The sequence below is a fragment of the Gopherus evgoodei genome, chromosome 3 (assembly GCF_007399415.2).
Source record: "Gopherus evgoodei ecotype Sinaloan lineage chromosome 3, rGopEvg1_v1.p, whole genome shotgun sequence".
In the NCBI taxonomy this organism is placed as follows: domain Eukaryota; kingdom Metazoa; phylum Chordata; order Testudines; family Testudinidae; genus Gopherus; species Gopherus evgoodei.
Genome location: NC_044324.1, coordinates 147,025,579 through 147,047,188, shown reverse-complemented (window position 1 = coordinate 147,047,188; position 21,610 = coordinate 147,025,579). Strand labels below are relative to the sequence as shown.

The 21,610-nt window shown below is 40.8% G+C and overlaps 1 protein-coding gene across 4 annotated transcripts in view; it reads right to left on the bottom strand.

The window, feature by feature from the left end:
• Nucleotides 1-21,610, bottom strand: part of RYR2 (ryanodine receptor 2) — a 737,385-nt gene that overhangs the window by 448,088 nt on the left and 267,687 nt on the right. For all 4 annotated transcript variants that reach the window (XM_030556966.1, XM_030556967.1, XM_030556968.1 and 1 more), the window contains exons 9-10: nt 10,726-10,825; nt 6,842-6,938 (exon numbers count right to left, since the gene is read on the bottom strand). In XM_030556966.1, the coding sequence (XP_030412826.1) occupies nt 6,842-6,938; nt 10,726-10,825 (197 nt within the window). The remainder of the gene's footprint in view (nt 1-6,841; nt 6,939-10,725; nt 10,826-21,610) is intronic.

Genomic DNA, 21,610 nt, shown 5'->3' with positions numbered 1-21,610 from the left:
GAAGACTTCCTGGGATTGCACTCTGTTCCCTGATGTACTCACTGGTTTCCTGTACCACTTATTAGGTTGGTGGCTTTGTTAACTTTCTATGTAAATGTACTTTCATTTACCTCTGCCTGTGATCAAGCTCGTCAGACAGGTAAATCCACATTCCTTTGTCTACAGCAGACTTGATTTATGCACTGCCTCCAAAACACATTTTAAGAACGTATTTCCGGCACACATAACTCATTATACACAACCTGCACATATATTACACTATAATATTCCTAACCAGCCCATCACCAGTTTACAAGATACTTTTTGGATATATATTACAACAATGTGTTGGAGGCAGAGAGGGTGTCAGGCCTGACATGAGTTAATTACAGTGGGCCCTCTGCCAGTGGGCATTCGGGGACTCTTAGTGTCACACTTAGCTACCAAAACCTCCACTTTAACCTTTAGCAATTTCTACAATTCAGTTATGTGTCATCACTACAAAAATCTGAAATATGAAAATTAGGGGGCAGCATGAAAGAATGAATTTAATAACTTGAGGAACACAAGAACTTTTGAACTGATTGTATTATTCCTTCTCTTATATAATTCTACAAAAAACCTTTTTTTTTTTAATTTACTCTGAAGCCGCTGCAAAATTTACAGCCTGCCTCATTGGAGTACTACAAAAATCAACTCTACATACTTTAGGTCTAGCTTGCTACAGATTATACACAGCCTTGCTTAATATGCATATAGGTGGGGGGAGGGCAAAGAATAGTAAAATACAGCTTTAGGGCACCATCCCACTATGTGCTGTGCCGTCTGACCTCAATCCAACACATGCTTAGATTACGAATATGTGAAGCCCCATTTAAGTGCTCTTGCTGGATCAGGGTTGGAGTGCTCAATACCCAGTAGTCAAGTCACAGCATCTATGAAAAATAATATTGTTGCCTCTACCAGTTGAACTAAGGTATCATCACAAACAACTTTTCCCATCTTCCTCACACACACGCCCACACTCTTCCACCCCATTCTGCCCTCCAACTAGTTGTTAATTATTAGGTGGGTTAGGTATATACAAGTTCAAGAGGAACCTGCTTAAAACTGCTCCCTCATTTGGATGTATTAAGGCAGACTAGTCTGTCTCCTATGATTACATTATTAAAGCTATTGAAGCCTATTTTGTAAGCCGTTGCTCCACCTGGCATTTATGGCAAAGATACTGCTCCCAGAAACTCTATCTTACTTTACTGCATTGATTTTTTTTCCTAAAGTAGTGAATATTGTCAGAACACTTAAATGAGCTCTCAGAGTTTCCTCCCTTCCTCACGTCTTTACTTTTCAACAACCTACACATATTTTTAAATGGTTTTAAACAATTTTGAATAACGGACATATATCACCACAAACAATTCAGCCAAATTCCAATAATATTACACTGAAGGATTGTAAGGGTTTGAGAGAGAGTGTCACATGTTGCACACAGTGCTTGTATTATTATTGATTTTAGTAATCTTTAGAAACGTACTCAACCTGCCTAGGTGCAAATTCAAATAAATTTAACATGCACTAGAACACAACAGAAAAATAAACTATTTTTAAAAAGCTGTCTAGTACTGAAACAGTCATACTTAAATGATTTATTCATTACAGACATTTGATGCCAGGCAACAAAATCCAATAAAGTTGGTATTTTAGGATTATCTAATCTTTTGCCTATTTGAGAAAAAGGTTTAGGAGAAAAATATCTTTTTATTTGCTAACTGAGCAAATCTGATTCAGAAATCAGTGAGTGAGAATGAATATAGGATCCCGCAATGCAATTTTTATGCTGTCATTTTGCAAGATAGAACTGGTCTTTGAAGACTTCCTGAAACAAAACACAATTCTATCTTTATGCCTAAAGCCTGCCTTCAGACAATTCCAAAAGTTACCAGCACAGATGATGCAGAATAAACATACCTCCAAATATAGCACAACTTTAGTATATACGTTGTGTACAAAATGTCCTATATCTAAGGCAGTGATACTCAGACTGAGGCTCATGAATTGCAAGTGGTTCTTTAATGTGTCTCCTGCGACTCTATAAATCACAGTGTTTTACTATCACATGTTGCAATTATTATCCAGTTTCAGTTATTAACCAATCAGGATGTTTTTAACCAATTGTAGTTGATAAAATAATAATATCAGATCAGCCATTTTTCTGTGAGAATGAGAGCGAGAGACACAATGAATTCACACAACAGTGGCTCTTTTGGATAATGTTGATCGCTAATTTGGCTCTTGAACCAAAGTCTCAGTATCACTGATCTAGGGAGATGAAATGCATGAGAAATAAAGGCAGAACAATAAATGAATCCTACAAGGCAAATAGTGAATCCTACAAGTTTACCACCTACCAAAATTGTCCAGACCTTTCTGGTGTGTAGCCGTCAGTAGCCAAATGCAACACGTCAGATATAAAGTATGCATACATTTCTAACAACACATATCTCCCAGAGATGAGTGCATCCTCCTGTCAGATACAGGGGGTGGGGCGAGAGTACTAGTCCGCAGTAAGATATAAAAAAGATTGTATGCAGTAGCTAAATTTTTAAATATTTCAAGAGGAGAAAAATTTGAGACATGTTAGTGTTTCCTAATTTCAGAACGGTGGACTTTGCACCCTTAAGCTTCTTTTAATGTATGGGGTTTTTTATGTTGTAGATTAAGATTAAGAATAAATGTTGTTATTCCCTATTGTAAAGATACATCCCTATTTTCTTCTTTAATCTGTGTTTAATTTAAAGCTCATTAAATCAATGCTTAATGCTGCAAGCCCTTATGTGTTATATCACTGCAGTTAAAGGAAGCTTTGCAGGATTTATACAAAAAGGTAGACAGGCAATATTCAAGACCCTACCCCTACCCCTCATTCAATTCACAGTAGCACTTCTGGGGGGAAGCAGCTGTAGCAACAATAAATGCTACTCCATATGGGCCCATTACATAGTATCTAAATTTAATACATGCAGTCTCATAGACTAATAGACTCTAGGACTGGAAGGGACCTCGAGAGGTCATCGAGTCCAGTCCCCTGTCCTCATGGCAGGACCAAATACTGTCTAGACCATCCCTGGTAGACATTTATCTAACCTACTCTTAAATATCTCCAGAGATGGAGATTCCACAACCTCCCTAGGCAATTTATTCCAGTGTTTAACTACCCTGACAGTTAGGAACTTTTTCCTAATATCCAACCTAAAGCTCCCTTGCTGCAGTTTAAGCCCATTGCTTCTTGTTCTATCATTAGAGGCTAAGGTGAACAAGTTTTCTCCCTCCTCCTGATGACACTCTTTTAGATACCTGAAAACTGCTATCATGTCCCCTCTCAGTCTTCTCTTTTCCAAACTAAACAAACCCAATTCTTTCAGCCTTCCTTCATAGGTCATGTTCTCAAGACCTTTCATCATTCTTGTTGCTCTTCTCTGGACCCTCTCCAATTTCTCCACATCTTTCTTGAAATGCGGTGCCCAGAACTGGACACAATACTCCAGTTGAGGCCTAACCAGCGCAGAGTAGAGTGGAAGAATGACTTCTCATGTATTGTTTACAACACACCTGCTAATGCATCCCAGAATCACGTTTGCTTTTTTTGCAACAGTATCACACTGTTGACTCATATTTAGCTTGTGGTCCACTATGACCCCTAGATCTCTTTCTGCCATACTCCTTCCTAGACAGTCTCTTCCCATTCTGTATGCGTGAAACTGATTGTTCCTTCCTAAGTGGAGCACTTTGCATTTGTCTTTATTGAACTTCATCCGGTTTACCTCAGACCATCTCTCCAATTTGTCCAGATCATTTTGAATTTTGACCCTGTCCTCCAAAGCAGTTGCAATCCCTCCCAGTTTGGTATCGTCTGCAAACTTAATAAGCGTACTTTCTATGCCAACATCTAAGTCGTTGATGAAGATATTGAATAGAGCCAGCCCCAAAACAGACCCCTGCGGAACCCCACTTGTTATACCTTTCCAGCAGGATTGGGAGCCATTAATAACTACTCTCTGAGTACGGTTTTCCAGCCAGTTATGCACCCACCTTATAGTAGTCCCATCTAAATTGCATTTGCCTAGTTTATCGATAAGGATATCATGCGAGACCGTATCAAATGCCTTACTAAAGTCTAGGTATACCACATCCACCGCTTCTCCCTTATCCACAAGACTCGTTATCCTATCAAAGAAAGCTATCAGATTGGTATGACATGATTTGTTCTTTACAAATCCATGCTGGCTATTCCCTATCACCTTACCACTTTCCATGTGTTTGCAGATGATTTCTTTAATTACTTGCTCCATTATCTTCCCTGGCACAGAAGTTAAACTAACTGATCTGTAGTTTCCTGGGTTGTTTTTATTTCTCTTTTTATAGATGGGCACTATATTTGCCCTTTTCCAGTCTTCTGGAATCTCTCCCGTTTCCCATGACTTTCCAAAGGTAACAGCAGTCCTCACACTTCAAAAAGTTTCTCCATTTTGAAACCGTTCTAGGGTTCAGGACACATTCCATAAACTTTAAATGAGGAATACCACTAGAACTGGCAATACCTGTCCAAAAAACACCCTAAGTGCGACCACTGTAATTCTTTTCATTAGCCTAAAAAAAAAAAGTGCTATATATTTTACACAACAAGGGCTATCTAATTTCTTTTAGCTACCTTAGAAAACAACTTGGAAGGGAAAAGATCTTTTTAATGAGCAAACCTAATACGGAAATCAGTGAATCACAAGGAATATGGGGAGAAATATTTTTGAAACACTAAGATAAAAATAATTCTCTAATTATATGCTGTTTCTATTTTCTTATCTCTAAGCAGCTTTTCATATCTGTATAAATGTATATCCTATCCTGGTCTGCTTCTCTCAATAATTAATAGATTGCATTAATAGATTAAAAAAAAAGTGTACATAAACATCTTCACTTTTCCAACTTGCCAACAAACCCAAAAAAATCAGTTATCTGGCCTGCTATAGTGCCTGAAACTAGACTCTCAAGTCAGTATTTAGCCACCTAAATATGAGCTCAGAAACCTAGTTCCAGTAACCCTTTTCTTTTAAAAAAATCTTGATTTATTTATTGCTTTTAAGTGCCAGGAGAGGGAACCCAAAAAAGCAAACATGAAAGGCACAAATCTTAAATCTGCAATGCTATAAGCAAGAAAGAATAAAAACATAATCAAGGGATCTCTCGGCATAACTAGCAAAATGGCTACCCTACAAACCAACTGGTAGGTTACAAACAAAGCAATCTATATTGTCTTGAGATAACAATTTACTTTGCTTAGCAATCAAACAATTATTAAAATATTTCAGGAGTTATATACAAAGTATCTCCTCCTCCACATACTAGTTTCTATAATCATTCAATTAATACAATTGAAGAAATAATCTGTCCTGATAAATCAGTGAGAAAAATCACATTTTCATACATCATAAAAACTAAATTTTGGAGTGACAGAGCATACAGTACTATTAATTTATAGTTCAGTAGCATCTACCTGCCCCAGTCATGGACTAGAACCCTTAGTGTGCTAAGCACTGTACAAAAACATAACAAAAAGATGGGTTTCTGTTCCAAAGAGTTCACAATTTGAAGGTAATACTTTTGAACCTGAAAGGTTCAAAATTTCCAATATTGCAGTACTTAGAAAATATGTTCCTTCTGCCCAATTTTCATTAGTGTGATAAAGAAGGAGGGAGCAGTAAAATATATTTATGTAAACTCTTTTATCCCAAAGGACTTTACAAACAAGATAGACAAAGAAAGCTCTTCATTCTCATTGAAATGGAGCCACTTATGCTATAATATAGCAACTCATCTGATGTTAATGCTACACAACTATTTTTAGGAACTGAAGTTAGAAATAATTTATATGATTTAAATTTATACCAAGGCAATGTTTAGGAAAGAATAAAAGTTATCCAATTGGCATTTGGCCAGAAAATAAATTAATGCCATATTCTTGAGAAAAGTTTAATGGGCTCTTTAATTACCTCAAACGTACAGAATTTTGATTTTACCTCCCATTTGATTCATTCATATGACTGCTGATATGAGAGACAGCAACTCCCCAAATACCGTTCCCTATCACCATGCTGAGGTGGTGGTGAAATGTAATGATTAAGAAGAAAGATTCACATACTAAATCACCATTACAAATTCCTGCTGCATTCTGGATTTCCTTCAGAGTTCCTATCAAATAAATAAACTATGCCCCCCAGCTTGTAAGATCTTGCTATATCACCTCCTGAGGTAGTGTGTATGCTACGGAATGTGACAAAACTGATGACGTTTGCATACAGGTCTTTGTGGATATTAAAGAACCAAAAATCAGTCATAAGAAGAGTACACAGTTAGTCCTGCCACTCTGTCCATCACAACAGCTCAGTTTCTAGCACAGTGGGCATGGAGGTCTCTAGGCATTTATGCTCCCAGATTTAGTTTTAGGCTAAGGACATAAGCAAAAAGGTGACTCACAAGTCATTAATTTAAAAGTTGTTAAGTGGTTGAACTTGTTTCAGTTTTCTTCCAATTTCAGTTCACTTGCATGATGTTCCTGGATTAAGTCCACTTCCAACAGAGTTTATTACTTTTGCAACTGTAAAGGAAGTAAGGTTAATGAAACTGAAAAAGGGAACTCCAGAGGAGGCTGTAAATTTCATACAAAGAGTTAATTCCAATGGGATCTCTCCTTAGGATGAGCGATGTCTGTATCAGTCTAACATGCTGAAATATTGTAATATCAGTGAGTGTCAAAATTAATTCAATAAAGCTTGTTACCCCTCTATGTGTTTTAGGCTTCAAGACCTACCTTCGCTGTTCTTCTCCATGTTCCCCTGAAGGGACAGTCAGGCATTCATCCATGTGACCATGCAATAGCCTCAGAACATCACCTCCTATCAGATATCCTTGAATGAAAGGAAGAAGAGAGAGTCATATATATTTGTCTGAGCTGAATCACAAAAAACACATTCAAGCAACGTTAAAAGCTCACTTTCTGGCTGGCCTCAAAACAGTCTCCAATTGTTCCACGTATCCACACCATGGGTGCATATACAGATCTGGGACCTGCAAGCACTCACAAGTGTGTGTGGTACACAGCACATGTGAAATTGAAGACAGCAGCTGGAAATAAATCCCTAATGACCGCACTTAAATCTCAGCAAGTGAGATCAGGAAATTGGAACCTTTTCTTTCAGCCCCATTTTGCTTATGCATGTGGTACTAAAAACTGACTGAATGTTATGATGGCCTCACAATGCTTCCCATAATAGGATGAGCTAAGAGGATAGAGATTCAGTCCATTTCCAGTTCAATTCAGTGAGATTTTATTAGCCTGAAAAGCTATACTAGTGTTGCCAAAATGTAATAAATTCAATGCCTAACCCTGAATTTCTCCTTGCTAGTATGGATTTATATCAGGATCTCCATCTGTACATGATCTGACAGCTTAATTGCCTTGGTTTTACTATAGTACCAAAAAGGAAAATAAAATTGTCATTGGCATCCTACTGGTATAAAATCTTTGTATCAGATATTTTGTCCTTGGATAGAAACAGATTTAGCCACATTATGGAGCCAATCCTGCCTTTATCTCCCCAGGTGCAGTACTAGTGCCTGCTCTTTCATGAGACAGGGAGCAGGATTTGGGTGCATGCGCCTCTGGTGCAGCACAGAGTCCAGCTCTTTGCATGGCCACGCTCCTGATCCTGGAGTAGCCTCCACAGAGCAGTTCTACTGCCACTATGTGACAGAGGTATGTGAATTCCTTGCCTCCTCTTGCATGGATCTTCCCAATGTCCTGCCAAGATCCTCAGCCTAGGCACTGCGGACTCAATTTGCCCCTTTGCGAACCATTCTTTATATGTATTTGATGCACTTATATGTTCATAACCCACTTGTTTTTCTCCCAGGTTTTTAACTCAAAGGGCAGCTGAACAGCCAGTGGCAGGTGATGGGAGCATTTTCCTTAACAGGAAAAAAAATGGTTTTTGTTTTATTTTTTAAATGAATGGTGGTGGGGGAAGGAGAATGTCTCATACTCAGAAACAGTTACTCTACTTTTGTTCAACTATTTGAAAAGACATTTATCTTTGGGTACAGATTTCAGCCTGAAAAGTCATTCGAAAAAGTTATGAACATGTGAAAATGGGATGCTAGAAGGGAAATAGTTATGTAATCTTATAACAAGAAGGGCTGGATAATTTAGCTATATTGCAAAGCAATTACAGTGCACAGAATTTCAAATATAAATTTTAAAAGCAGCACATGTATGCATATTTGAAATCAAAGCGTATGCTAAGAAAAAATCCTTTCAACCCTATATGCTCTTGAACAAATTCAGTGCCTTCATTTAAGCTTCAATATTGGATTAGCATTTGGCTTTCTTCTCTTATTTTGAAATATCACAAATTTATTTGGGGAGTTTTCAACAGTGAATTTTTTTATTTGTATGTAAAGGATTTTGATATGATAGCTTATTATGATTCCTTCAGAGTCATTACCAGATACATTTTAACTTTGTAATATGGATCCATATTGGGGTTAATACAGATGTGTGTATTCAGACTTGTGCCCATCTTCAAAAGGCAAAATGCTGCCCAAAGCAAGTCTTTTTAAACTGCCCCCGTGCAACTTACTGTACAGTCTTGTTTAACTTGTAGTTAAAGACCCACTTCCACTAATCAACTTATGTTTGCTGATTCCGTAACACTGGTTTGTGAAAAATAATGCAACCAGGTTTTACATAGTAACAAATTAATTTAAGTTTTGGCTACAAATGCCGATTTCACATCACGGACTTACGATCTGTACATTTTACTTAAATAAAAGCCATTGTTAACTTACTGAAATGTTTCAAAAATCTGACACAAATATCTTTTTTGTTTCTACAAACTACTATAAAACAAAGGGCTAAAGTTATAACAGTATTTTTTTTTTTAAAGAGAATGGAAAATGTTGACCCAGAACAGGTGTTCTCTGGAATTACGTACACCTAGAACCAATAACTTTGCGGTTTGCGTTCAACAATGTCAAAGTATTTTATAGACGTTAATTAAATTAATGTGACCCTGCACTCTGGGATAACAATTATCCATATTTTAATTAGAGATAAAATAAGGCACAGAGACCAAGGTGATCTGTCCAAGGTCATACACAAAATCAGTGCTTTAACTTCAAGATCATCCTTCCTTCACAAAGGACAGACCTAATTATAGTAGTGGTTGCAGGCTTTGCTGTAATAAAGTCTTCACTAACACTAATTGTTCCTGACATTACCCAGATGATCACCTATGCAAGGGAAAATGCTGTTCCCAAAAATTGTCAGTTAGTTAAAATCCTTATATCTATAAAAGAGGCAAAAAGGAAAAATTGTATTGACTTGAGTTTCAATCAAATGCTCTGATACAAAAATGTAAAACTGGCATCATTTTCATATGATCTTCTGTGAGTATGAACACCTCATCTGCTACCACTTTTCAGTCATGCACTGATAATTGCCTAACAATTCACTGTAGCAAACACCATTTTATTCAAGCTCTGAATGTGTAAAATGGCTCTGTTCCCCTCACAGAACAAGGAAAATGAAAAGAATTGGTGTTAATGATAGTGCTAATCAAATCAGAACAAAACCAACAGCAATACCAGCCAGAAAAATCGTTAGTAACAAAAATTTAAACTGGTGAGTGTTATTTCATTTTAAAAAAAAACCAATATGCATCCTGCAGTAGATTGGGAAAGAAAGGATGTTGTGAGTTTGCTAAAATGCCTGTCAGTACAGTATTTATGAAAGTAAATCACAAAATTTACTTTCTAAAAGAATTACAAATTATTGAGTTTTCTACAATAAAAGATTATTTTGTAAGAAGGATCCCTCTTTCTCCTCCACCTCCACCCACAGATGTACTAATGTGTCACAGTGTTGAAACTCAGGAATCCTTTGCCCAAATTCAACAACTGAATAAAAATTCTTTCTAGACCCTAAATATAACAGACCCATTCTACAGCCTGTTCCATCCTGGCTCTTCCTCATCCATAGTCCATCCCAGTCCCATTCTCCTCACACAAGCAGTCCCATTCTCCTTGCCCAGCAAGTCCTTGGCTCACCCTTCAAGACAGATGCAGGGAATGAACCCAGGCCGTTTGGATTTATAAGCATGAACATCTACTGGCTGAGTTAAAGAACAAGGCCCTTAGCTAGAAGCAGTAGCAAACTGATAATCCTCTACATGTGGTTTAACAATTAGAGGTGGACAAATAGCCTCACTGTTAGTGTGGGCTAAACACATATATAGAAATTGTTTGGTAACCTAAATACAGGTATCACTACCAGTTCTCCCTATATGTATTGCAACGTTAAGATTGCTATAGGAGAGTAATTTTAAATTTGGACTGTAAAGTATTCTATCATTTATTTTCAACATTAATGTGACTTTAGGATAAATTCATTTCATTCAAAAATTAACTTCATTTTTTTCCATTCCTTAGAAATAAGTGTGCAGAAAATCATTACCATTTGGCACAATTTTTATTCTTTGTTTTTGGAACATATTTTTTACATTCATTTGTGAGATCAAATGTTCATGCAAGAGAAACCCCATTGCTACAATACACGAATCACTGGCAGATTTTTAGGGGGATGTATTTAATTCACAGCCCAGGGGACTCTAGTAACTAAAGTCAAGTCAATCTTACCTTGCGCTACTTCACTTCCTGAGCTGATTGGGGCTACACTCCAGAGTGTTTGCTGGAAGGCTGCATCAACATGTAAGCTACCATTGCCATAAGACAGATGCTACACAAAGGAGAGAAATTAGATATTTATTACAGATTTTAAAAATTCCTATCAGATTTTAATTAAATCACATGGAAACATTCATTCAGTATTAACACACAGTAATATTCTCCATTGACTTTCACAGGCCAGATTTACAGATTCAGTACATTATATCACAGGGACGCATGTACAGTAGCTACAAAAGAAAAATAAATCCTCTGACCCATCCAAAATTGTTATATAATCCAAACAGGATTCATTTAATTGGATCTCTATATATGAAGTCAATTAATATGTATCTAGGTCCTCAGTTCACAACCTACAAGCATCTGTTCCTGTCCTAGAACATTATAGTTTTTATGTATGGTCAAGGAAGACTCTGAAGTAAATCTATATGCAGATCCTGAAGGATGGGTATTAGCAATTACCACAAATGAAATACCAAAAGTCAGGGAAGCTACACCCTATAAATGGCAGTTACAAGAGAAATCCAATGAGAGGAGAATTACAATAACCTAGGCTAGAGGTGACAGAGGTGTGAGTGCCCCAGGCATAGTCCACATTAGAGAGAAAAAGATAATCCATCTAAACACCACAGAAATGGCAAAGTCTGCCATAAAGTTAGCCCATCTTAACTAAAAGCAAGGAGAAAACATCCCAGGTGGGAAGGACTAGTCTTATCAAAATGGAAAACTGACTCTGTTTTTTATATATATTTTATAATCATTTCCCCTTCGATACTCCCAAAATGATTTTTCAAGATATTCAGAAGTCTCTTGTAATTGTATTTAGCTGTATCCTGGACCATGAATCCATTGGATGACTTTCTGACACCTGAAAATGAAAGGTGGTTTAGCCCTACTCAGCATAGAACATCAATGGAACTTGCACTTGTTATAATTTACAGATTGGCTATACTAGAATAGAGATTGTCTATGGTTTCTTCCTAAGAGGGAGGCAGAAACTCTGGTGCCAATTCATTGCCTCTTTCACCACTACTAACGTCTCCTTTGAGTGTTTAGGCTCAGTGGTTGCCTATTCATTTCAATTTGGGAGCAGATAATGGATTTTCTACATTTGGCACTGGTTTATTCATCCTCGGTGCTTCTCAATGCACTTAGGGGAGGAGATATGCTTCAGGGTTTCCATCTCGTGAATTAACCATATATCTGAACTGCATTCACCATGCCAATCCAATCTATATCAGCTGCACCAATCACCAAGTTTACTCTGCAGAAGTATGATGCAGATACAGGTTCTCCCTGATCCAAGTAAGGTACAGGTTATATCAAGCCATTACAGAGGAGAAAATATATATGTGGAGGGGAAATAGGCAGAAAAGGGAGGAAAATACCCTCTGAAACAATTGAGTGAATAAGAGCATACCCAGTCACTGTTTCCAGAGCGTAGTGGAGGCAGCACTGGACTAAAACCCATAACAAGTCTCTATTTGCATTAGAAAGGAAGTCATATAAGTGATTTTGCAGAACATAAAGGTTCTTGGTGCTTTGGAACAAAAAACAGTTTCTAGCCAACCTTTTTGGTGAGATCCAAAACCAAAAAAGTCTTTTAGCACTTCTGCCATTTCCACATTTTCTGTCATTGTTCCCCCTCTCTCCCCATTGAGTAATAGGCCTATGCTGTCCTTGGTCTTCCTTTTGTTTCTTATGTATTAGTAGAATATTTTCTTGTTATCCTTTATGTCTCTAGCCAGTTTAATGTCATTTTGTGCCTTGGCCTTTATAATTTTGTCCCTACACCCTTTTCCCTTTTTTTTTTTTAACGTGTAGTCTGTTTTGCCAATGTATTCTCTGCTATCTTGGAATGAGTGCCTAATACACTTCTTCCTTCTCAGTTTCAGTTCTTCATGTGCCCAATCAGCAACCATCACGTGGCTATCTTTTAAGTCTGTCTTCTTATCTGTTTTTCTAAGTGGTGTGAAGATATATTTTGCTGTCTCAGACATTCTACTATTAAAAGATGCAACTTGCAGTAATCCTTCAAAGCCTGCCCTCTACACTGTCAGAATCAGTTCCATTAATATGTATTTGGGGACTTCTGATATACTGTAAAGACTACAGAGAAGCTACTGAGAACTGACTGGTAAATAAGAACTTAGATTTTAATTATTATTTATTTTACCAGATTAACCACTTTTCACATATAGTATCAAAGTGTATTTTAAATTATTTGATTGTAACAGTGCTTAGATACCAAAGTAATGGGTGCTTTAGAAAATCCTAAACTAAGTTACCTAGATCAGACATGAGGAGCAATGGCATCAGTGACTTTAACACAGTACTTCAAATTTTTTTTATTATTTCTGACACACACTCAGATGGCCGGGAGACAGTCTACAACAGGTAATGACTAAAATAATAGAGTGTCAACTACCAACAGCATAATGGCAGTATGTCATCCCATCTTTCTGTTTCTTGCCTGGTCTCTCTCAGTGCACATCTTACTGCTACGGTATTATAAAAGCATTGCAAATCTGCCCACTGACCTCCCAGCTCATTGAGATGGATCAGGTAATATCATTAATGTGAACAGAATTATATCTTTTAGTTACGCTATCTTTTTCCACAGGACACCTGCCTCATTCAGTGCATAGGATGGCTTGTGCTCACTTAATGAGCAGGTACTTTATATTCAATTTTCTCCTCATTGTTCAGTGTGGCCCCACATCTGATATACCGCACATGATTCAAATCCTGCTCTGAATACAGAATTAACAACTTCTTTATGGGCTTTTCTATACTGCTCATCACTGAATCACCTGAATACTTCACCAACATTAATAAATTTATCTTTCCAACACCCTTGCTTCTCCCGCTCCACCCACCTGGCGCTGCTGTCGGGGAGTGCAGCATGGCCTTGCCCCACCCAGGCACTAGTCTGCTGGGGGCGGGTCACCCATTTTTCTGAGACCCCCAATTGGCCAGGGCTCCTGAGCACAGGCCCTGTGGGCCCATTGACTAATCTGCCACTACTATGAGCACTAGTCTTGGACCAGAACCTCACGGTGGTAAGCACTGTACAACCCATGAATATGGCCTGATTTTTCAGAACACTTAGTGTTTTATAGCATTTTATTTCAGCACTCAGAACTTCTGCAGATCAGATCAAACGTATCTTAAGTTGGATAGCAATGTATGTTTACTGGCCACCTGTGAAAATTTTCATTTAAGTGACTTGCCCAGTATCACACAGGAAATGTGTGGCAGAGATAGAATCCAGTTCTCCAGGGAAGCATTCAGCTGTCTTAACCATGAAACCTTCTTTTATCTTCTTGCAGTACCCTGCCTCATCCTCTACACACCTTTCTACTTCTCAACAAATGAAACACAGATCCTACAGACAACAGCTTTAACTATCCAACTTGATTCACCCCCTTAGCACCATCCATCCAGCGCACTGAATGGATGCAGAGGTCCAGTGGAAACAATAGAAAGTGATCATGTAATTAAAGATTATATCATGTTGTACACATACAAGTGGATCAAATTAACATTATGTAGGAAATCTTAATTCTGGCATTGCCTAAATTTAGAGGGCTTGACTTTGCAACTTTAATGTTGAATTTAGGATTCCTGAGTTCTATTCCAGGTTCTGAGGAAAACCCACCCTCTTCCACCTAGTCTGACCCTTTCCTGCCCCATGTCTTTCAGGCTGTCCTTGTCCCAGTTTCTCCACCCTCCCTATTTCTCTCCAGGTTCCAGTACCCCATCACCACTATTTCATCCCAAGCCCCCCGACACCACCCTCCTTGGCTTCTTGTCCCACTCTCCTATCCAGCCCCAACCCTTTGTCCCTATCTCCCCCATTGCCATCCCCTCATCACTCTGCATTCAAGTCTGGATGTTTTCTCCTTGCTACCTGAGAGCCATCAGGGAGACAATGACAGTGGAAGACAGAGAGTCTCCCAGCTCTCAGATCCTGCACCTGACACCGCAGCCCCAGCTCCCACTAGCCAGGTGGAGCAAATGCAGGTGAAGTTTTGCTCAGCCTTTGCAGCTTCAGAATAGAGCATGCTCAGTAGAGACAAATCTTTGGAAAATGTATCAGTCAGACTTTAAGAAGTCTCTACTGAGGGTATGTCTACACTATGGGATTATTCCGATTTTACATAAACCGGTTTTGTAAAACAGATTGTATAAAGTCAAGTGCATGCGGCCATACTAAGCACATTAATTCGGTGGTGTGCATCCATGGTCCAAGGCTAGCATCGATTTCTGGAGCATTGCACTGTGGGTAGCTATCCCGTAGCTATCCCATAGTTCCCGCAGTCTCCCCCGCCCACTGGAATTCTGGGTTGAGATCCCAATGCATGATCATGCAAAAACAGTGTCGTGGGTGATTCTGGGTAAATCTCATCACTCATTCTTTCCTCCGTGAAAGCAACAGCAAACAATTATTTCATGCCCTTTTTCCCTGGATTGCCCTGGGAGACGCCATAGCACGGCAACCATGGAGCCCGTTCAGCTTTTTTTTTACTGTCACCGTATGTCTACTGGATGTTGCTAACAGATGCGGGACTGCAGCACTACACAGCAGCATTCATTTGCTTTTGAAAGACAGCAGAGATGGTTATCAGTTGTTCTGTACCGTCTGCCATGCCATTGTAAATTGGCGATGAGATGACAGTTACCAGTCGTTCTGTACCGTCTGCTGCTGTCATGGATGCCTCTGGCTGAGGTCGGCTGGGGGCACAAAGACAAAAATGGGAATGACTCCCCGAGGCAATCCCTCCTTTATGGTATCTAAAAATAGAGAGTCAGTCCTGCCTAGAATATGGGGCAAGTGTACTAGAGAACCAGTGTACCAGAGAACCAGAGAGCACAGCCGCTCCGTGTCAGATCCTGCAGAAATGATGAGCTACATGCCATTCTAGGGGGTGCCCTTGCAACAACCCCACCCATTGCTTCCCTGCTCCCCCAACCCTCCTAGGCTACCGTTGCAGTGTCCTCCCATTTGTGTAATGAAGTAATAAAGAATGCAGGAATAAGAAGCACTGACTTGTTAGTGAGACAAAATGAGGGGGAGGCAGACCCCAGCTGCTATGATAGTCCAGGCAGTACAGAATCTTTTCTTTACACATGAAAGGGAGGGGGCTGATGGACCTCAGCCCCCAGTTGCTATGATGAAGACGGTTACCAGCCATTCTGTACCATCTACTGGGAATGACCAGGAGTCATTCCTATTTTTACCCAGGCGCCCCCGGCCGACCTCACCTGAGGCCAGCCAGGAGCACTCACGGGATGATGACGAGGATGGCTACCAGTCTTTCTGCACTGTACTGTCTGCCACCGGGGAGGGGAGGGGAGAGGATACTGCTGTTCACTGCCGCAGCATTGAGTCTACCAGCAGCATGCAGTAGACATACGGTGACATTGAAAAAAGTCAAGAAACAATTTTTTTCCCTTTTCTTTCATGGGGGGGAGGGAGGTAAATTAACAAGCTATACCCTGAACCACCCCGGACAATGTGTTTGACCCTACAGGCACTGGGAGCTCAGCCAAGAATGCAAATACTTTTCGGAGACTGCTGGGGACTGTGGGATAGCTGGAGTCCTCAGTACCCCCTCCCTCCATGAGCGTCCATTTGATTCTTTGGCTTTCCGTTACGTTTGTCACACAGCACTGTGCTGTGGACTCTATCATAGCCTGGAGATTTTTTCAAATGCTTTGGCATTTCATCTTCTGTAATGGAGCTGTGATAGAACAGATTTATCTCCCCATACAGCGATCAGATCCAGTATCTCCCGTACGGTCCATGCTGGAGCTCTTTTTGGATTTGGGACTGCATCGCCACCCGTGCTGATCAGAGCTCCACGCTGGGCAAACAGGAAGTGAAATTCAAAAGTTCGTGGGGCTTTTCCTGTCTAGCCGGCCACTGCATCCGAGTTCAGATTGCTTCCCAGAGCGGTCACAATGGTGCACTGTGGGATACCACCTGGAGGCCAATACCATCGATTTACGGCCACACGAACCCTAATCCGATATGGTAATACCGATTTCAAAGCTACTCCTCTCGTCGGGGAGCAGTACAGAAACCGGTTTAAAGAGCCCTTTATATCAATATAAAGGGCCTCGTTGTGTGGACGGGTGCAGGGTTAAATCGGTTTAACGCTGCTAAAATTGGTTTAAACGCATAGTGTAGACCAGGCCCCAGTATGTGAAAACATTTTCAAGGGCTAATAATTTTGATACATTCAGGCTGATTTTCGCAGAGATGGCAGAAGGAACATCCTTACAGTGAACTAGTTGTAGGAACTTTTTCAACAGGGGCAAAACTACTTATTTTCCCCCAACCTCATTCTGAGAAACAGCTGAACCATTTTCACTGAAATAAAAGAAAAAAAACCCACCAGACTGAGGCAAACACCCAGCATGGAAAATTTCAGCCCAAATTCTTTGGCAAACTAAACAGCAACTGCAAATAGGGTCTTGTAATGGAGAGCATCAGGCAATCTTAATTGCTAGCTGCAGCCTCTCTAACAAGAAAGGAAATCAGACCCTAAAACAGGTGTTAATCAGTCATAGTGTTTAAATCAAAGGAGATTTAACACAATGTTTTATAAATATATGTAAACTATGCAGCCTATTTAGGATTACTGAAAAACTGAAATCTCCCCCAGCACAGCAGGTTCTCCAATCATTTGTAGCCTCATTTAACATAATATATATTGGCCTAAAGGAAAATAATCTTTCACAATCACAGTTCTGTTCACTGGTGTTCACTGCAGAATCTTGTGCATTCTGATTTATTGAAATTCTTAAATAAGAGAAGCATATCTCTGCAAGAACCTTCAAGCCATGCCTCTAGTACCACAATTACATCCAGAAAACAATACCTCCAAATACCTAGCTCATTTTATTTTAAATTCAGCACTCAAGGCACGCACAAACGCTGACACGAGAGAAATGCAGAGTGCACTGTGGAAACACACAATATATTTCAATCCACACATTTCCGTCACTCAAGAAAAACATACTTAAACATATCTAATGTTTCTGTACTGAAGAACGCGCTGGTGTGCAGAGAGCAAAATAGGAAGAAAACAAAAAGCATGCTGGAGGCTTCCTTACAGCTAAGCCAGGTCAGTGCCGATATCTCATCTACTTGTAGCTGATAATTATATGCTCTTTAAATTTCTCAGCCTTTCCCAAGTAGCAAAACAGGCTTCCTTTCTGGTGCAACTTGAGAAGTGTATGTTAAAGATTATATTAAAGCCACTGCTCCACTGGAGGAGAGAAAAGGGTTCAGGGAGCCACCACACCAGTAGCAGCGTCTGGAAATATTCTGCCTGCAAACAATGCCTCCTAGGGTGCTTCAGGACTCTACATGAAACCAGCAATAGCAACATCATTGAAGCAGGTTCATCAGCTAGTGCAGGAAATGGAGGTTACAGATTTGCTCCAGCTTCTTCGGAGCATGTAGAACCTCCAGTGGGGCTAACACCTTTGCCCTTTTCTTCTCTTTGCTTAGAGCAAACTGGGGGGCATGCAACCCTGGTGGAGCACAATGAGATTATCAGGGGGCAGGAGGACCTGATAGGGTCACACTGAAGAGCCAGGGTCAGGAGGGGGCTCTCTTTGGCAAGGCTTTATGCAGTCAGTATTAGCTGCTTGGACCAGGCTCCCTGCTGCTGGTCTTACTCCCCAACTGCTGCAGTTACCTTCCTCTGCTGGGGAGGCCGGTGGGGACACTGAGTGGAGAGCTGAAAGCTGCACCCCAGGAGTACTCATCCCCTGGAAGAGAGTGCCCCCTTTGGACCCCATCCCTTCAGCATAGCCCCATTAACTTCTCCTGCACAGGTGGGAGCGAGATAGGCAAGAAGTCGGGTCCCGGCAGCTGAAACTGCCTAACTGCTTCAGCGAGCAAAAGGGTTCCTCAGCTGCACAGGGTGAGTCCCCCCTTAGAAAGTAGGGGGCATGCATGGGACATGAATCTCTGACAGAGTGCTCAGCAAAAAAATGTTGTGAAACCTCTGGATGAGAGAACACACGTAGCTGACTCTTGCCTTCCAGGTAACCTTTCTCCCCAATTCCTCGCACTGCACGGCAGGATCCAGAATATGGCTCTAAATGACTATTGAGCCTTTCAGACTTGGGACAGAGGGTCATTTTTTATTTCGCAGATAATTACCCTTGCCAGCCAGCCAAGCAATACCAGTAGGTTCCAAATCATGTCTTGAAAGGACCTTCCTCACAAAAGCTGTGCCTCTGAGAAGGAATTCAATGGAATAGAAAGAAGGTCTTCACAATTTTGCTTAGTTCTCCTTACTGAGACTGAGATCAGGCAAAGGGAAAGCCCAATGTGATGTAAAATAACCCTGCTATAAACATTTTTATGCCAGGCAAGGAATCAAAATTCACATAACTGTACCTACAGCCAGTTAGTGTCATGCTTTGTGTTCTCTTTATGCCACAGGAGGGAAGAACATTTGATTTTAAGACTATTTTAAAAGTAAGCAGTCTTCAGAAAAAGCATAAGGGAGCATAGTGACTTCACAAACAAAAACAATGAACAGCATCCATCCTGCTAATTTGCCAGGTATAACTTCATTTCCGACTCAACTTGTTTTGTCCAAGTCAGTGGATATACATGATACTGACAATGGAGGATTCTGTCAAAACAGCATTTAGAAATGATATTTGCTTACAGGAAGGAAGAGAGGAACAGGGAGGGGAAGTAAAACCCTTAAAATTGTAGCTGTGTAAAGTTTTCATAACACAGCTAAAAACTTGACAGGTTTGGATACAAAAATGAAATGGAACCCGGGATCACTAAAAGATCTCTGAAACTTTTGAGCAAACCTGAGTTAAGTATTTTTTGAGGGTTGGGATGGGGGGAACCAGCCCCTTGTATTCTGGGGAAAGAGCTGAAAATTCCAGGTTTTAATCCAAAATTAGGTAAAACCCAAGAAGTTTTAGTAGGATTGAACACTTTGCTAAACTCGAGTTCCTTTGCACCCATCTGATGAAGCAAAGCAGTGAGAAAAGTAGTGTAAATAGCGAGCCAGGGCCCACTGGGCCAGGGTAAGTCCTCATCTGGTGTAGAGCTGGGACTGCTAGTTATACAGTACCCCTTTCCAGCCTCCCCCATCTACATATAGGGAGTGTCAGAGGTGGGGGGGGGGTTGTGCCTGAGTCTACAGGTCCAACTAATCTTGTATCATGATAGTGGCTATTTCCAGATGCTTTAATAGGCAGCAGGTTTAAAACAAACAAAAGGGAGTATTTTTTGACACAACGCACAGTCAACCTGTGGAACTCCTTGCCAGAGGATGTTGTGAAGGCCAAGACTATAACAGGTTCAAAAAAGAACTCGATAAATTCATGGAGGATAGGTCCATGAATGGCTATTAGCCAGGATGGGCAGGGATGGTGTCCCTAGCCCCAGTTTGCAAGAACCTGTGAATGGGCAACAGGAGATGGATCACTTGATGATTCCCTATTCGGTTCATTCCCCCTGGGGCATCTGGCACTGGCGACTGTCAGAAGACAGGATACTGGGCTAGATAGACCTTTGGCCTAACCCAGTCTGGCCATTCTTATGCTCAGAGGAAGGAGAAAGAATGCCTCAGTAGGCAGATGTGGGATAATCATGACGGTATCAGCCTAATCTCTAATAGTTCGACAGTTTAAACCCTGAAGTATGAGGTTTAATATCCCTTCCAAATTTTCATCATAATTAATTATGATTACATAAAAACACTATCTTAAAAAGGAACACTATTAAGGTTGCAAGGTCAAACACTCAAAAATTAGGAAACTCCAGAATTGGGATTGCCTGTGCAACCTTTATCCAGCACATACAGTCAGTAATTACACAATCATATATTATGTTTTCCATGTAACTCCTGCTTTGTTCAGGATGGATTGTGTTCACTTAATCAACAGCTATTCAATATTTTGTTTTATTCTAATTGTTCAGTGTGTGGCCTCAGGACTTATTTACTGCATGCTATTCAAACCCTGCTCTGAATACATGGGCAACACTATGTGTTCTTCCCTATCCACATTCCCACAAACAGCATCAGCCCAAAGTGTTAAGTTTAGCCAAAACATAAGCAAGTAAAAATAGGGTCTCTCAATGGGAAGTGTAGGGCAAGCTTAATATTAAACTGCACTTCCAACCCCATCTATATAACAACATTGTTTATTCCCTTGCATTCCAAAAGTCTCTGATTGCATGAAGGTTCTTGTATTCAAGGCACTCTTATGGCAGTGGTCCCCAACACAGTGACCGAGGGCGCCATGGTGCTCGCCGGGGCATTTATGTGCATCCGATTAGTGCACCCACCTGACGAGGACAAAGAGCTTAGGATGCGGGTGCGGTGTTCTCTGTTCCCAGCAGGCATGGGGCCTGCCTAGTGCCCAGCAGGGGAGAGAAGCTGCTGCCCTGCATCTGCTGGGGACAGAGAACTCCGGGGCTGCAGGCTGCGGGTGCTGGTGTTCTTGGTTCCAGGCAGGCGCGGAGCTGCGGCTTAAGCCAGAGAGAAGCTGCGGCCCCGTGCCTGCCGGGGACAGAGAACTCCGGGGCTGCAGGCACTGGTGTTCTCTATCCCCGGCAGGCGCGGTACCTGCCCAGTGCCCAGGGCCGGTGCAAGGAAGTTTCATGACCTAGGAGAAACTTCCACCTTGCACCACCCCCCCTCCCAGCTAACTCCCACCACAGCCCCCTGTGGCAGCTAACCATGTCCACCCACCTCTCCTACCAGAGGAGCCCCCCACACGGCAGTTAACCACACCCACCCGCCCCTCCCACCAGAGGAGCCCCCCACGGCAGCTAAAC